This window comes from Strongylocentrotus purpuratus, unplaced genomic scaffold (genome assembly GCF_000002235.5).
Source record: "Strongylocentrotus purpuratus isolate Spur 01 unplaced genomic scaffold, Spur_5.0 spur5_scaffold_20, whole genome shotgun sequence".
Classification (NCBI taxonomy): domain Eukaryota; kingdom Metazoa; phylum Echinodermata; class Echinoidea; order Camarodonta; family Strongylocentrotidae; genus Strongylocentrotus; species Strongylocentrotus purpuratus.
In genome coordinates this window covers 44,012,124-44,028,545 of record NW_022145606.1, presented here as the reverse complement: position 1 = coordinate 44,028,545, position 16,422 = coordinate 44,012,124, and the positions used below count along the sequence as shown (strand labels likewise).

The 16,422-nt window shown below is 38.2% G+C and overlaps 1 protein-coding gene across 1 annotated transcript in view; it reads left to right on the top strand.

Moving 5' to 3' along the window:
- The first annotated feature begins 6,785 nt into the window (after window positions 1–6,785).
- The window catches only part of LOC115918887 (dihydropyrimidinase-like), a 47,211-nt gene continuing 37,574 nt past the window's right edge, over window positions 6,786–16,422 (top strand). The window contains exon 1 of the mRNA XM_030993426.1: window positions 6,786–7,747. Coding sequence (XP_030849286.1) covers window positions 7,712–7,747 — 36 coding nt within the window. The 5' untranslated portion in view covers window positions 6,786–7,711. The remainder of the gene's footprint in view (window positions 7,748–16,422) is intronic.

Here is a 16,422-nt window from a genome sequence, read left to right as displayed (position 1 = left end):
GAAAAACCTCAACGCCAGCTAAACGCGCAGCTTTTCAATTAGGTCGATTACAGATTGTAGAGTTACTCACGATTATTAATTTGTGCAGGAAGATGGAAACAATCAATGGTTTAATTGGTACTTGTGGGTTTTTATTTGTGGGAAAAAATTATGGATGAGGGATGAACTGTGTATGTCCTGTCATATTTTCTGTGTCATGTATTTTTTGTCATGGATTTCTTTGTATACCATCTTTGTCAAATGGAGTTGAATATGTATCTGTCTTGTCTCTGTCTTTCTCTCTCTCTCTCTGGAAATTTTTATGGAGTGATTTAATGTGGATGAATACTGAACTGTATCAAGATCCAGTTCATATTTCTGTGTCATATAATATTTTTAATGAATATATTTGTTTTCTGTCCTTGTTGAAAAGAGTTCAATATCATTTGTTTTGCTGTTTTTTGTCTGTCTCTGTCTTTGTCTCTCTCTCTCTTGACAATTTTTAGGAGGGATTTAATGTGGATGAATACTGAACTGTATTGAGAGCCAGTTTATATTTCTGTGTCATAAGATACTTTTATATATATCTTTGTTTTCCATATTTGTCAGATGGAATTAAATATCTTTTGTCTTGCTGTCTGTCAGTGTTTGCCAAGTCTCTCTCTCTCTACATATGCATATTGTCTGTTTGGAGCCAGAAGGGTGTCAACTCATGTACTTTAACACAGAATTAAAGGTAAAGACCAGTATTGGAAACGCCCCAATTTCAAAAAATGAAATGGAAGCTCTCATTACCAATCATGTGAAAGAATATTTTTTGACTAATACATGATGATACAAAATTTGCCGGGAAACCGCCTACTAATTCATATATTTGGTAAATTTGTTTCTCTCATGGACTGTGAGAGATATAGGGTAGTCCCATACACATCTTTCTGTGTATAGTGCTTGTAACTTTACGAAGAATGGGCCAAATTTCTTATCATTTTGATGATTCCAGAATCTTGCAGATGCTAGATGATCAACCTTTTCTGATCGATTCCACAACGTTTCTTTCACAATGCAATCGCATGACCATAACTGGTCTTTACCTTTAAGGCTGTTCTGGCTCTACATGATATGCTCTATACTGTCTTTGTTTCTTTCTATTCATCAGTTGCATATTCTTTTTTTTCTGTACAACGTCCCCACCCCATATGATTTTTTTTAATCTTCTACGCTACAGCATATTGTTATAATGTTCATGAGAATATCCATTGACCTTTCGTGAAACCTCTCCCCCATGAATTCACATCATTGTTTTTTTTTTCTCTTACTGCACATGTCTTTGTCATAATGTACATGCATGCAGAAGATGAGAATATATAATTTACATTCCCTTTTTTTCCTTGGCTTTTTTGTTATTCATGTCTAAACCTCCCAGACATGCACTTAAAGGTATTACAAAGTTTTGGGAAATTTTGAAAAATGGGTGGATAGTGATTCTTTACAATTTTGATATATTTGGATGCCCTTGTGGATGTATTAATAACACCAGAAATTTTAGCCCCTAAAACACTTCTACTTTCGAAAAAAATTGAATATAAAGATTTACCGGTGCTCCCGGTAAATTTTGATAAATTTCAAATAGCTCCTTCGGCCGTACAATGGTAGCTGCGACCATGAAAATCTCAGAGTATGTAGCTGTGGTATATAATTTCCGAACAACAATAGCTAATCAGTCGATTTTAGTCAATAAACATTGTTTTATAGCTTAATTAATATCTTGACCTGGAGAGGGAGCTATTCAACATAAAATGTTTATTATTTACAATTTCATAACTTTAGAGTCGATTTCGACCGCGACAACGATCACTGAATATTGTAGGATCGTATATGCTTCCAATATGTTCATTTGAACCAAATTCATGACCCCATACCAAAACTTTGTATTACCTTTAAGCGGCTTTATCAAATATTGTACTGTAAAATCCCTAATGAAAATGATCTTTTGCAATATCAAGGCACTCGGCCTGTGACCCTTTTCACACAAAGTTCACACAAAGCTACATCTTCTCAAACATTCCAAAACAAATCTAAAAATCTTTAAGCCAGAAATTAGAGAGAGTATGTTGGATTCTCTTGTAATCTTTGATATGATATCAAACGTTTCAAAATATGTTATCACAAAGAATATCTTTTAGAAGAGTTAGATATTTTGTGTTAGTACTAAAACCAGAAAGTAGAAACTAGAATTCTTTCCCTTTCTCCAACTCGTTATTAGTTCTTTCCTTGGTGAAAATCTTGTTCTACACTTGATTTGTCTAAGCGTTGTCTCGAAACAGATTTTTGCGAAGAAAATCTTCCAAAAGATTGGCCTCCATGTACTTGTGATCTGCGGTGTGAGTAAACCAGACGGGGGAAGTCGTAAAATTCTTTTGTTGTGCGCCCCCTCTCCCTTACCCCCTATACAGACAGGGTCCTATGTAATGCGATACCGGTATCTCAAGCCCTTTAATCTCCAGATCCTTTGTCCTGCCGAAATTGGGGAAATTTATGGAAGATTGGGCAGAAATTATCATATCGTCCTTTCGGAACCAGAAGAGCGTTAGCCTCTGTGTTAAAGTTTAGAGTTAATGCCCTTCTTGCTCCAACCAGACGCTATCACTGTGTGCCTGACTAAAGGGTGCAGACAGATGCATGGAGATCAAATGTAAATTTCAAGAAAAGGACAAATTCAAAATGGAGCACACTCGAGTTACGCATGATGAGTTGGGGTAGCTTGAATTTAAGTCTGGAATTTGGGAGAAGAGGGAATATTTAACTTGGTTATTACTTTATTTTCATGTAAACCTTCTGCATGATGATGTCTTTGTTGAAATCAGACCATAAAATTTAACCATTTTATTTCTAAAATTTCCTTTTTGGATTGTCATTTCACAAGAACAAAAATATTGAAATGACCCTTTGATGAATTTATCGTTAATTGTCTGAATATGATAGCAAAAACATTAACCATTGCAAAGGGATTGCCCAAATGACTCTCAAATTCCATATAAAGGATGTCTCCTCACTGAATATGGCAAGGAATGGAAGGAAATATTAATTTAAGGAAGACATACAATACCTGCTTACCGGTAACCATTATATTCTTACAACTTCAAAATCACAGTTTGTTATTTTGAGACATTTATTATATTTTTCAACTTTTATCTGTCTTGTGACTGTACATTAATTTTCAATCAAAAATAGGTAGCATTCATGTAGATGCAGGTCTATTTTCTTATATTTTATTTTTTAAATTCAAACAAGATTGGCACCATTTCTCTTTCATAAATAATGTACTGTTTGCCCTGTTTTAGTGAGGGGAAACAGGAAACAATGAAATATAGTAGTGGATGCTGTACATGAATAATCATTTTTGAAAAATGTACTCAACCTATCATTCTTACAGCTGGAATTAATATCTATGACACATACATTATGTTAATGCAGTTCTCAATTGTTCTCTGTATACCTGTGCAGCATGCATACCCAAGTTGTTATGCTGGTTCCAGGGCCCCATTTCTCATTGCCTTCGCCTTGCTGTATCGTTTTGTGTTGAAAGCCGAAGCTAGTGTTCGTTTAAGCCTTTATGTTTTCGAAGTGTGCTATAATAGTATTTTGTGTACTTATTTTTATTGTGATGTATGTATTTGCATACTTCTGTTGTGGTTACAATTTTCTTTTTTCCCCTTACTTTAGCTTTCAGAAGAAAACAGGGTTTGATATGTCTACCGTTGTATATATTGCAATGGAATATTTTCACAATGTTTTCAAAGTTTTTGCTTTCATCTCTTCTCTTCTCTGAAATTATGTACTTTTTGAAATTGTTCATGCCATTGTGTGAAGTATTTCCAAGCAAGTTTAAAGAAATGTTTGATAAACCAAATTGTTTATATCTTAGCAATTCAATTTCAAGGGCGAGATTACAGTCGGCATACAAAGCTGGTGCTATGCCTGGCAAGCCTTGTACATGACGTATTGCTACCAGTATTTATAAAGAAGCTCTTCTCCTCCACAATTATAGTTAATTGGCCAACTTGGGGGAGGGGGGCACATCAGCCTGTGCCCCTAATCAAAAGGCAACAAATGGGGGGACGAGAATAAAAGGAAAATGTGAAAGAGAGAGAGAGAGAGAGAGAGATAGAAAAAGAAAATAACTTGAAAAGAAAACAAATAATATCTCCTTCGACCAACTCCTACTTTCATTATGTTTATTTATCCTCTTTATTATCCTCTTTTTAAATCATTGTCACATTTTGTCCTTTGTGACGGATATACACCCACCCACTCGATTCCAGGTATCTCCCCCAGCACAGAACAGGCCTCATACTCAACCACCAAATACACTTTAGTATCATGCCTATCATAACACTACCCCGTTTCATTAGATCACCGCTTTGGAGCTATAAGGACTTTAAGTTAAACTCATATACATGTACATACTATAATACAGAGTTAATGCCCTTCCGGTTTCGAACAGACAAAATAATGATCAATTTTCCATCCCGCCAAATAACAGCCAGAAAGGTTAATTACCAAATATAACCTCACTCGAGGGATATTATGCTAATTATTTTGGCTGCACCCTATATATTATAAGTATCCCTGTATTCCGGAGGTAGTGTATGTCATTAGGTGCTGTAATTACGAGAGTATTAGGTGGTGCTCTCGTCTGTTGTCGTTGCTGGAAAGGGATGGAGAGAGAAAGTGGGGTAGAAGCAAGAGTCACATAAATTGATTGGATTATAGTCAACATGGGTGTCATAATTTGGGCCTGCTCTTGTATGGGGATAAGAGAGAGGGAGAGGGAGAGAGAGAGAGAGAGAGAAGACAAAGGGGATCGGTAATTATGGGTGGGATACAGGCTAAATGAGAGAAAGAGATATGGAGAGGGGTGGGGGGGGGGGGTGGGTGGGAGGGGAGGGGAAGAGAGGGAGGGAGGGAGGAAGAAAGTAGTGAAGGGGGAGGGTGTGCTTGAATTGGATTGGGGGGGGGGAGAAGAAGTGGTGTAGAGGCAAGAGTCACTTCAACTGATTGGATTATAGTAAACATGGGTGTCATAATTTGGGCCTGCTCATGTCTGCGGATAAGAGAGGGAGAGGGAGAGAGAGAGAGAAGACAAAGGGGATGGGTAATTATGGGTGGGATACATAGCAAATGAGTGAGAGATGGAGAGGGAAAGAGGGAGGGAGGGAGGAGGGGAGGATAAAGGAGGGGGGGGGGGGTAGAACAAAGCATCATGAAATATATCTAGAGAAAGAAGAAAAGAGATGGAGGGGAAGGGGAAGAGAGGGAGGGGGAATAAAGGAGGACAGGGGAATAGAACAGGAAAGGGGAATAGAGCAAAGTACAGTGAAATATATATAGAGAGAGGGAAAGAGATGGAGGTGGGAGGGGGGGGGGGGTAGAGAACAAAGCACCATGAAATATATCTAGAGAAAGAAGGTAAGAGGGGGTAAATCCACTTTTGAGGAGGGACACATAAAGAGGAGAGAGCCGTGGCAGTAAAAGAGATGTTGGTATGAGAATGAAATAGAGAAAAGTATAGATAAGTGTGGTTAATATGGTTTTACTTATATGTTTTGTGACAGAAGAATGGAAGAACATTAATCATACTATTTCCAAGTGAGAAAGAGACAGATGAAAATGTATGGAAGCAATAATGGTATTAGGAGCTAAGTTTCTTTAGTTTCTTTTAAACCCAAAGATGCAAATTATTATGGTAGTGTATTTTTTCATCGTAAGATAGTATTTTGCTCATACAAATATGAAAAGGCAAAATGGTACAGATTTTTTTTGAGGGGTATTGTGTATTCCAATGATTTTAACTATTAGGTTTCTAATCTTTCTATTCAATGCTTTTGCAAAATTTTAATTTTGTAAAATGTGGAAATGGAAAAAAACAAACTGCATACAAATCCTAAAGAACAATATGTTTCTAGCATACATATATAAATCCCAAAACATATAATAGTAATTTCCATGAATACGACAAAAGTATGGAACTTTGGAAGGAATTTCTAGCCAGGAAAAATCTCTGGAATGTAAAAGCATTCATTAGCATTTAAAAATAGATTAGTGTAATAGAAAAGTAGAAATGGTTAGTTGTTTGATTTGTGCATGTACATGTAGGGTCTAGGTTGTATTATGAATTTCTTGATAATCTGAGAAGGGTAGAAGAAACGCATCAATTTTCATTAGAAAAAATGTAAATTTCATGTGAAATTGTATTGCTTATTTGTATGATGAATAATATCATAGCATTCAGAAGATGTTGTTACAGGCACTTGTTGATAATCTTTGTGGGATCTTTATGGGATGATTATCGGATTGTAGAGAGACAAGATTCTTATAATAGTTTAGAGAATATATTTTTGTTAACAAGGTACATAGCATTGCAAAAATGAATATATATAAATGTATTATGCATGAAACTGATGCATTATTCATAAAGCTAGAATATTGATTAGAGTCAGAGAGGGAGAGCATCTCATTTACATATCAATGGATAATGCTAGTCCCTCGGACCTTTGCTCCTAACCCCCCTCATCACTGAGAGGGAAAAAATGGGTGTGTGGCAGAGAGCAGAGCGCGCCATCCAGCATAATGAGTATACTCTGCTCGGTGCAGTGGAAACATATATGCACACTTACTGAGGTATATATTCACAGTAGCGTGCTGTAGTGCCCTCTGTGTGTGTATACCTGTGTGTGTGTATGCAGTAGTGTCTATGCACGCTACCCCACCCCCACACACATGCTCTAATGCCGCCAATCTGCCTTGCATTGGCCTACACACAGTAGCATTGGTAGTATAGTCAGCGGTGGAGAGGTATATGACTTCTGTATATGTTTCCTATATTCCTGTGGTCGCGGGAGATATATATCCACGGTGGAAGTATATATGTGGTTTGGTTGAGCTGGTGATGCTGGGGATTAATTGAGCTTTGGATAATCTATGAAGGATATCATCAAAGCTTTGAGCTTCAAATTGGAGGATTCCTCGACTTGTGTTACAAGTATTCAGCAGGTTGGCCTGAGGAGCATGTTCATCTGAATAGACTTCGGAATCCACATGTGTTTGGCTTCATACTCTTGTGTTATTGAACACCTCCACGTCTTGCTGAAATCAACAGTCTCCCAAACAAGTGGTTGATCCCATATCCAGCTCTCCTAGAGGTTATTCTTCATCTATCCTGTAAGGCTCTGTCGATACCTTGCAACATCTCGCCCTGGAAACTTGCTGTCTAGTTCTCCTCTCACCGACGCCATGCGATTAGCCCACTTTTGTATCTACATGTAAATTTCGGCTGAGCGCTAATTCCTGTGCAATTATCCTACCTCAACCCCCACCACGGACCTGCAATAGCTGATTAATGTTTGGAATCGGCATCTGTCGTTTGACGAGTGAAGCCTCCTAGAGTCATAGAAAGCAGCCATCTTGGATTTTAATTTCATCAATTAACATACCCACCGTTGTCAAAGTGTCTATTGCGTACTTTCCTCCCCCTCACTGATGTGCAATCTATAACTAAAGTTGTGAATTTCCTCTTTCTCAAACTACCACCTCGTAACTTTGTGAATTGTCCTCGGCCGTGTACATGTGTACGTCATTTGGAGAAATACAAGGAATTTTCGCCATAAAGCATTTGAAATTCTTGTGGATTATTATTACTACATAACTTGCCGGGAGCGGAAAGAAGGACAAAATGACGACCCCGTCCAAATTCAGAAATGTACCAAAGGTAATTATGGATGAGACATGAGAGTGTGACTGTGTGTCTGGTGTTGATGTGTGGTGATAGGCAATGGCGTAGCCTGTGTCCATCCATGGGGGGGGGGGGGGGGGGGGGGGAGGGGGGCAACACATGGGTCATGGCCCTAATGGGGGACACCAGAAATATGATATGGACGATTTACAAGGGAACCATGCTATAGAGTTTAAGGGAGGGTGTACGACAGGCGAACGAGTTGTATCTGCTTTTCACATTGCCTTCTCCTTGCTCATTCTTTCCTTTACTCTCCTCTTTCCCCTATTTTTTAAATATTTGATGGGATGGGGTGAGGTGGGGATGCCCCCCTGTAGCTCGATTTTACCCATACATGTACCTATAATGATCGAGCTAAGGTCAAAGGTTACAAAGATCATCGCATCAAGGTTTCTGAAGCTGTCACAGGCTGTCAATTTCAAGGGCATTGGGCTTTGCAGTTTACAACAGCATTTCTGATGCCCCTTGTTGTTTTACACTTCTGTCAAGCAATTTAGTGTTATTGATGTTGTTGCTTTGTCTTTCATGACTTTTTACACACTGCCCAAAAGTAAAAGCAGCAGTAACGATAGCGCATACGCATTAGAAATCATGTCTTGTGAGACCACCCTCTTGTGAGGGCGCTGGAACAGGAACCGAGTCTTGAACCTGTGAGTCATTGCTCAATGAAAAGACCATTGCCCCTACCACATAGTAATAATAATAACGGTGGCTTCTTATATAGCGCCCATGTCCGTCACCTCCTTACCCTGGCTTTAGCAAGGCTGCCATTACGGCGCTCTAGCATTTCAGGGAGTTAATTCCTGCCAGGTGTGGCAAATGTAGATCAATGTCTTGCCAAAGGACATTAGTGCCGTGGCAGGACTCGAACCGCGGACCTTGTGATCGACATATCCACTCAACCACAAAACCTCTACATGGCGACATGTATCTTACATGTAGCTACATTGTCTATGTACATGTGTACTATTCAAAGGGACCTGCAGGTAACACTCAAGGAAATAAATAGCATAGGCGTCCTACAAATGGCATCATTCAAAACCTCAAGTGTCTCTTGCACAGGCGAATGCCCAGCATGAAACCATCTCAACTCATTAAAGGCCCCATTGACTGCCCATTGAGTTAGCCCCCTATTGTGAGGGAAGGATTACATGGAATCCAGTGTACGGGACTGATAATCTGATTAGCTCCTTGAATTGTGTTACAAGTCAGGCTTTTGATGCCGCAGCCTCTGTGATCCAATTTCCTTGGATTATAAGTCATTTGTCTTGGTGTGGGAGGGTAGTAGTAATGTTTTCATTTTGGTTTTGATTTAACCTGTTGAGTGCTGGATTCTCTGAACCCCATAGGCTTAATACATGACACCATGCCCCAAGGATGTTCTTTGGGAACATATTTATTCAGGATGACAAGATCAGTTGCAGGACTGTTTTGCATCTTGCTCCTGTATTTAAAGATGTTCACTTGTCGATCACTACATAACACTGAGCCAATGGGTATAACGCTCCTGTGTGTACGTCCGCGTGCTGCCCTCTATATACCATTCTTGAGCAACTTTAAGACATTTAGGAGTATACAATCTTAGGGGAAATTTGTAACAGAGAGTGTTTCTGATTGCAAACTTTGAGATGCGAAAAAATTTAGGTAGTGCCAGTGGTCAGTGTTTCAGCTCTGGATAAAACCCTAAATAGTTCCAAAAAAGGAGGTCTGGTAAAAAGAAAAAGTTGGCTTGATTTTAAAAAGAATGTCAGCAAGGAAGTTTCACTCTTCAAAAAGCACATACCGTACTGCAAATTAAAAAAAAATGCCCTGTAAACAAAAAATATTTTGGACTCATTTGCTGTGACAGAAATGCCCCGCTTGAAAATATTATCAGACTCTTTGGTAAACAGGAATAGGGAATGAATGAAGGGGAGATGAGATTAATAATGCAAAATTATTTAATGAAAACGAAAAGGAGAATAACAGGACGAGAGCAAAATCTGAAAATTAAGTAAGGAAGAGAACCATAAGCAAAGGCTCTTTCTTGTCCTTGTAGTAAATTTGGTTGCCAGCCGGGCAACTGGGGCGATTGCTTAGCTTGCCAATGTAATGTTTGTTTGTCGTTTTCAGTGTATTAGAGAAAATCCACATACATGTTGAATAATAATGGCGGTCACATTTATTTTTAGTTGCCACCAGGGCAACAAAGGCAGAACTTTTAGGTTGCCCAGTGGTATTTTCAGTGGTCAGTGGCACCCAGGCAACTGCTGATTTCAAGCCTAAACCAAATCTACTCTGTAGTATGAAGCCATTAGAATATTTATGTGCCTTGTGAGAATGTTCATTGAAAGTGTGAATGTTCACTTCCGTATTTAAATAACTACACATGTAATCTCCTAGCAAATAGGAGGTAATATCCATACAACAAAACTGCTGGTACATTTACTTGTTCCGTATTATTTGCAGGATATAGCTCATAGAATCCTAAACATGCATCTTACATGGACCATGCAGGTGCCATTGCCCTTGGAGGGCAGCCAAAGCCGTCGTCTGATTGCTTAGACCAGAACAGACGAGCGATGCTGGGATTACATCATAAGAAATCAATAGTTAGGACCGAAAGGATCGAGCTCTCTAAACAAAACCATCTGAGTCACCTTAAAATCAATCTAAAATAATGTTAATCCTACATTAGTATTCAGCAAAGGAATTATCTAATGTAGCACATCTTCTCCTTCAAATTAGCAAATCTTTTGTCGACCTTTATTGGGGGTACTATATGGCCAATATTGTTCTAAGAAAAGGTCACATATCTGAGAAAAATGGAAAGCAACTGTCCAAATGTTGTTGGAAAACCAGTTATCCTGGAAACCAAAAATCTTAAATTTTAGACATGTTGCCAATTGAAGGATTTTGGAGCTTATTCTCAGAGTTAAAATCCCTCGGGCATCAGATGCAATATTTTGAAACAAATTGAAATAATATGTGCAAAACATTTCTTTCTGTTTTGTTAAAGGCTCTGAAATCTGAATCATTGCCGTGAACAAACCAAAGCAACAAATCAACATGTACATTATGAAGGGCTTGTGTAAAAAAAGGTCAGCTAACAAATATCATCAGTAGCGTGCTTTAGCCTTTAGCCATAATTTCTGTTAGATTGTCTAGCGACTCTCGCCCATGAATTAGAATTTGTGATTAGATCAATGCCTGTTTCGTATGCACGTTGCATTCCATTTTCTTTCTTGAGAGAGGGAGAAATTTGGCCCAGTTTCCCAAGAGAAATATCATGTTTCATAGTGACCTAGCTATTTGAGTTGGCAGCACATAGCTGGCTTGGATCAAATCTTGAATATTCAATGACATTCGTTCAGCTCTAGTGGGGGTCGTACGAGGTCAAAAAGAAAGAGGTACATTGCAATCCAGATTGTACATGTACCTGTATCTTCATTGTATGGCCTATAGGCCTGCTGTTTTTTTCTGTGCATATGTATCATTTGATTTGATTTGATTTGAAATGGTTTATTGATTAAAAAACATGCATGTACAGGTGTTCATAAACAAATAGGAGCCAAGGGCTGAAACGATTTACACAAGATTGAAAAGAATTACATTAAAGTATAATACATTGAAAATTGGTTCAATCAAATACAAATACAATAATATACAAAATACATACATATTAGGAATAATATTGCACAAACAAAATTAAGAAAGAAATTGAAAAAGACAGAAAGGGAAAGAACAGACAAGATAAAGCTTGAAGTAGTAAAGGGAGAAAACTAACAAACATATAATACATCTCTATTTTCCTTGTTTAAAAAAAGAGCTGATAAAAATATTAAAAAAGCTTTGATCAAAGCAATGAAATACATAAAAATCAATGTGGTGAAATCTTGCTTGTATTGACATTTATTGATATTAAGAAATTTCACAATGAGCTCCCGGATACAAACTTATTATTTCACAATGGCCTTTTCACTGGGGATTCCTTAGCATTCATATACATGTATGTGCTCATATCTGCACATATCTGTTGGTCTACCAATTTAGTTAATACAGCACTTTCATTTTGATTGACAGCCAAGAAAAACAAAAGACGATCGAAAGCGGAAAACCTAGCACTTACAGGTCATTTCTCTTTCCCTTAACACTTCAAAACAAGGAAACTGTTCTCCATTTTTATGGCTTTCACATTTGTGTTTTTGAGGTTTGGGTGGGTGTCTAAAATTAATCACTTCCCATATGCACTGATATAGCTGTCATCCCATTCAAAACCTTGACATTATTTTAAGTAGATGGGACTGTTCTGGACTGTGGGAGGATTAAGCCAGATGTTTTGAATGGGTCATCAAAATAATTCATCCTATTTTGATGATTATGGCAGCTTTTAAAGGTTATGTTATTGGTTTACAATCTGGTCTGTAAATGGCGTTTAGAGGCTTTGATAGACCTCATATTAACTGTATGAATTTTGGGCAAATGCATTTAGATATTGGTGATTAGAAACAGTAGGCCTAGGTAATGACCTAGTGTGGGGGCAGGCGTTGCGGGGGGGGGGGGGGGGCACCGATGTCATGGGGGAGGGGGCACAGATCATACTCAGTATCATCATACTTTTGTAGCCAAAGTAAAGATGGAGCTATTATTGTTTGCTTTACAATGTTGCCTACATGTATATAAATGTGTGGGCAAACAACATAAACATTGTTGTACTGTAAAGGTCTATACAATGTGCATAGAAATACGGAGCCATTCAAGTAATGTAAAGCCACATGTATTAACCATCACCAATCATCATCATCATCATTATCATCATCATTATCATCCATCATTATCATCCATCATCATGACAATCACGCTCATCACATCATCATCATCATAATGCAAATATTGGGCTTACATATACATATACCCTGTTTCTTGAATACCCAGTGTAGACCAATTTGTTTTCTCTTCTGGCCATTCCAAAACTATACTTTGACCTCCAAACAACCTGAACTTGACCAAACTTGACCCTTTCCTGACCTCATGAAGCCACACCTCCCAAACCAAAATACCCAGGAGCTTGACATCCATCAACCTTCTACAAAAATGTAACTACCCTAACACGATAGCAGTGAAGTCTAAATGTCCAAATAAACCACATACAATCTGTGCAATGAATCACTGCTAAGAAGTAACCCGTTCGGACTATATAGAAAATATAAACAAAACTATATGTACATGTACATGTATGAAGAAACTTGTGAAGGATCATCATATACTATAGAGCACAGCCTTAGTACAGACTACAGAATAACATGGTATAAAGAAACGTCATATAGAACAAATGCATTCCTTATTTCAAGATTAGATGTTCTGTTTTCATCTTCACCATACATTTTCCTGGTCTGAAGGGGGACTGGAATACAAGGTTGGGTGGTATTACATGTACATGTATATAAGAACATGAAATTAAATCAGTATGCTCATTATTCTAATCAAGTTTCAGAGAGAGCGAGAGAGAGAAGAATAAAATTGATTTCTTTTTCTTTCTACCAGTGGTAATGATATTGCTATACAAAAGTTTTTGCTCGTCTGAAGAAGGATGGTATGCAACATCAGTTGGTACAGTAGTTAGGAATATGAAAATAAACCACATTCAGTCCGCTCAATAAATCATTGTATAATAATCTGCCCCAGGGCCCAGGGGGATATGGTTCTGCCATTCCTTAGGGCATTCATGGGGAATTTTTTTCTCGAATATCTCCCCCCACCCACCCACCCACCCTCATATTTTTGTTGGTGGTAGATATGGGTAGCGTAGGTAAAAGAGGGTTGGATGAGGCTCAGGTATTATAATAATAGACTTCATTTTGTACCGGTTTCTCATAGAGTTACCCACAGATGAAATTTTTTGTGTTTAATAATGTAGCCTAAAAATGTAAACGATGTATGAACTTTGACTGATGAGAGCCTGAAGGCAATGATGTACACCCCCCCCCCCCCCCCTCCAGTGAGTTAATGCTATTTCTCTATGTACAAAGCAATAATAATTTGTCATGGATTAAGATCATCACACGAATGCCAGAATCATTGCTATGTCGGGCATTCAGTGCATGGTATTGTTAGCTACTGTATGCAGCCTTTGTGAGATTCCTTTTAGAAGGCATACATGTACTACAACATAACACGAAGCTTCCCCTTCGAGCTCATTAAAGTGCAATGACCCTAGCCTGGCCCACTCACCATTGATATATAATGACCCTAGCTTGGCCCCCTCACCATAATATATAAATATGAGGGGTAGGGACTCTGACATGTTCCACCCTGATTCCACTCCATCATGTATTTCATCTGCATCATCTCTCTCGAGACCACAAAAGAATAACCAGGCATGCATGGTAAAGTCATTTAATCGCTACGGCCCTGAGCTTATATGTGGCCTTCATCTCCAAGTATGTGATCTACATGTATTGGCAAAGTTTAGTTGGGAGTTGTTTTTGATTTGTTACTCTGTTCATGACTATAGTTGTAAACTTTCAGTTAATCCGTACCAAAGTAGTTCATATTGCTGATTAAAACTTTTGCTTTTCTGCTGGAATCCAGTCCACATATGTACATGTAGAAAGAGAGAGATAAAGAAAGAAAGAAAGAAAAGAGAGAATGAAAAAAAAGTGAGAAAAGCAAAAAGAGAAAGAAAGAAAAGGAAAGAAAAGAATGGATGGAAATGTGAAAGAAAGAACAACAAGCAAAGAAAACGGAAATCGAAAGAACGTAAAGCCCTCTTCAATATAATCCAGGTGTATGTACTTTCAGAGTACTACTCCTGCTGTCATGGCTGATTGTTAAAAATAGGACTCGCTTTATATGCCTCTAATAATGGAACCCTAACACAATTAGATTCATATTATGACACAGACCTATGATATTCACCCTGGAACCTGTTAAAGCATGCGTGAAGGAAGTAGATGGACTCACCATTTCTCACGTCGGGCCATTGTATAGCTCCGGAGTACGATGTATACAAATCTATTCCAGTCCGCGATGCATGTGCAAAAAGTCCCCTGAAATGAAGACATGCCTGGTAAAACATTAATAATATGCATTGAATTTCTGACAGAGAGGCGGGATGGTGTGAAATGTACATATGGTGTAGGATGTATGTTTCTTTTTATGCTGACTCCAAATGTGACTTTTGAGTTGTGAATTTAATTAACTCCATACACACTGTACATGTACATGTACGTGTACATGTACTACAATCATTTGCATAAATGTTTTAGTGATCAAAAGAGACTTGATGAATACGTTTACAATGCAAGCCTTTACTTATGAAAGTGGAAATGTACAACAAAAATAAGCTTTATGTAGCTTTTTTCAAGATTATTCTTTGAAAATGAAAATTACTTAAGTAAATGTTCTTTTTTCCCCTTCTTTTTTGAGGGGGGTAATAACTTGTATTGTAGAATCCAGGAAAATGAAAATGAAAGAGTGAGGATTTTAATTGTGGAAATAGGTTTTGAAAGGGGAACAGGCTGTTTTTTGCTCTGAGAAGATCGCAAATTTAGAAAATCAGACCACATAAAAATAAAAAAGAAGCCTCTGAGCTTGAAGACACCCTACCATCTCACCCTCTAATCTCTTCCGGCTACCTTCACAACTTTCATGTTTTGACTGAACATGTCACCTTATTCTTGACACATGTTTTGACAAGGAAGGTAGCTTGTAACGCAAGTAACACCGCTTGACATTTTCGCTCGAAAGGGCAATTTTCTGAGCTTCATTCCAATCAAAACATGCATTGCAGATGTGGTTAGAAGTGATTTGCGCATTCAAAACATTCCCAGTGCATTGCTACTTTAGCCTCAATGCATACATGTACAATATATGTAGGCTCTACAAGTACACTGTACAGTTAACTAAATTATTCATATTCTTACCAAGATTTGTAACTGATTAAGTTTGTGAGAAACTGATTTGTTCAGATTTATATTTCTTGAGAATATGATATATTATAAAATCTTACATCTAAATGTATTCAACAATGGCCCTTATTTAACCAGTCCACCTTTCATTCCTGGGTTACCCCCCAAAACACATCAAATTTACAAGGGGTATGAATATTTTAGTCGTTAACTCTACATCTATAATGATGTACGTGTAGTGGTATCTTTAACCCAGATAGTGTATGATGTCATGGAGGAAATATTGGCCAGATGTCGCACGAGGCATGACCATCCCTGACGCCTCATATGTTTATACTACTGTCTCTTGCTGTCCTTCAATCTCCTCTCATTGTCTCTCTCTCATCCTCTCTCTATGTTTCTCTCTTCCTGTCTCTGTCTCTGTCTCTCTCTTCCTCTGTCACTCTCTCTTTTCTCTCCTCATCCCTCTCTCTCTTTCTCTATCTGTCTCTCTCTCATCCTCTCTATGTTTCTCTCTCTCTCTCGCTTTCTCTCTCTTCTCGCCTCGTTCCTCGCCTCGTTCCTCCCCCCTCTCTCTCTCTCTACATGTATGATACATGTATCTTTCTCTCTCTCTCTTTCTTTGCCTTACCCCCCCCCCCCCCACAATGTCTATCAAATTTGTGGTACACCCCCCCCCCCCCCACCCCATCCTTGATGTCTGTACATATCTGGATGCATCTTGCTATCATTGAAACTCCACTCGCTCATCATACAAACATA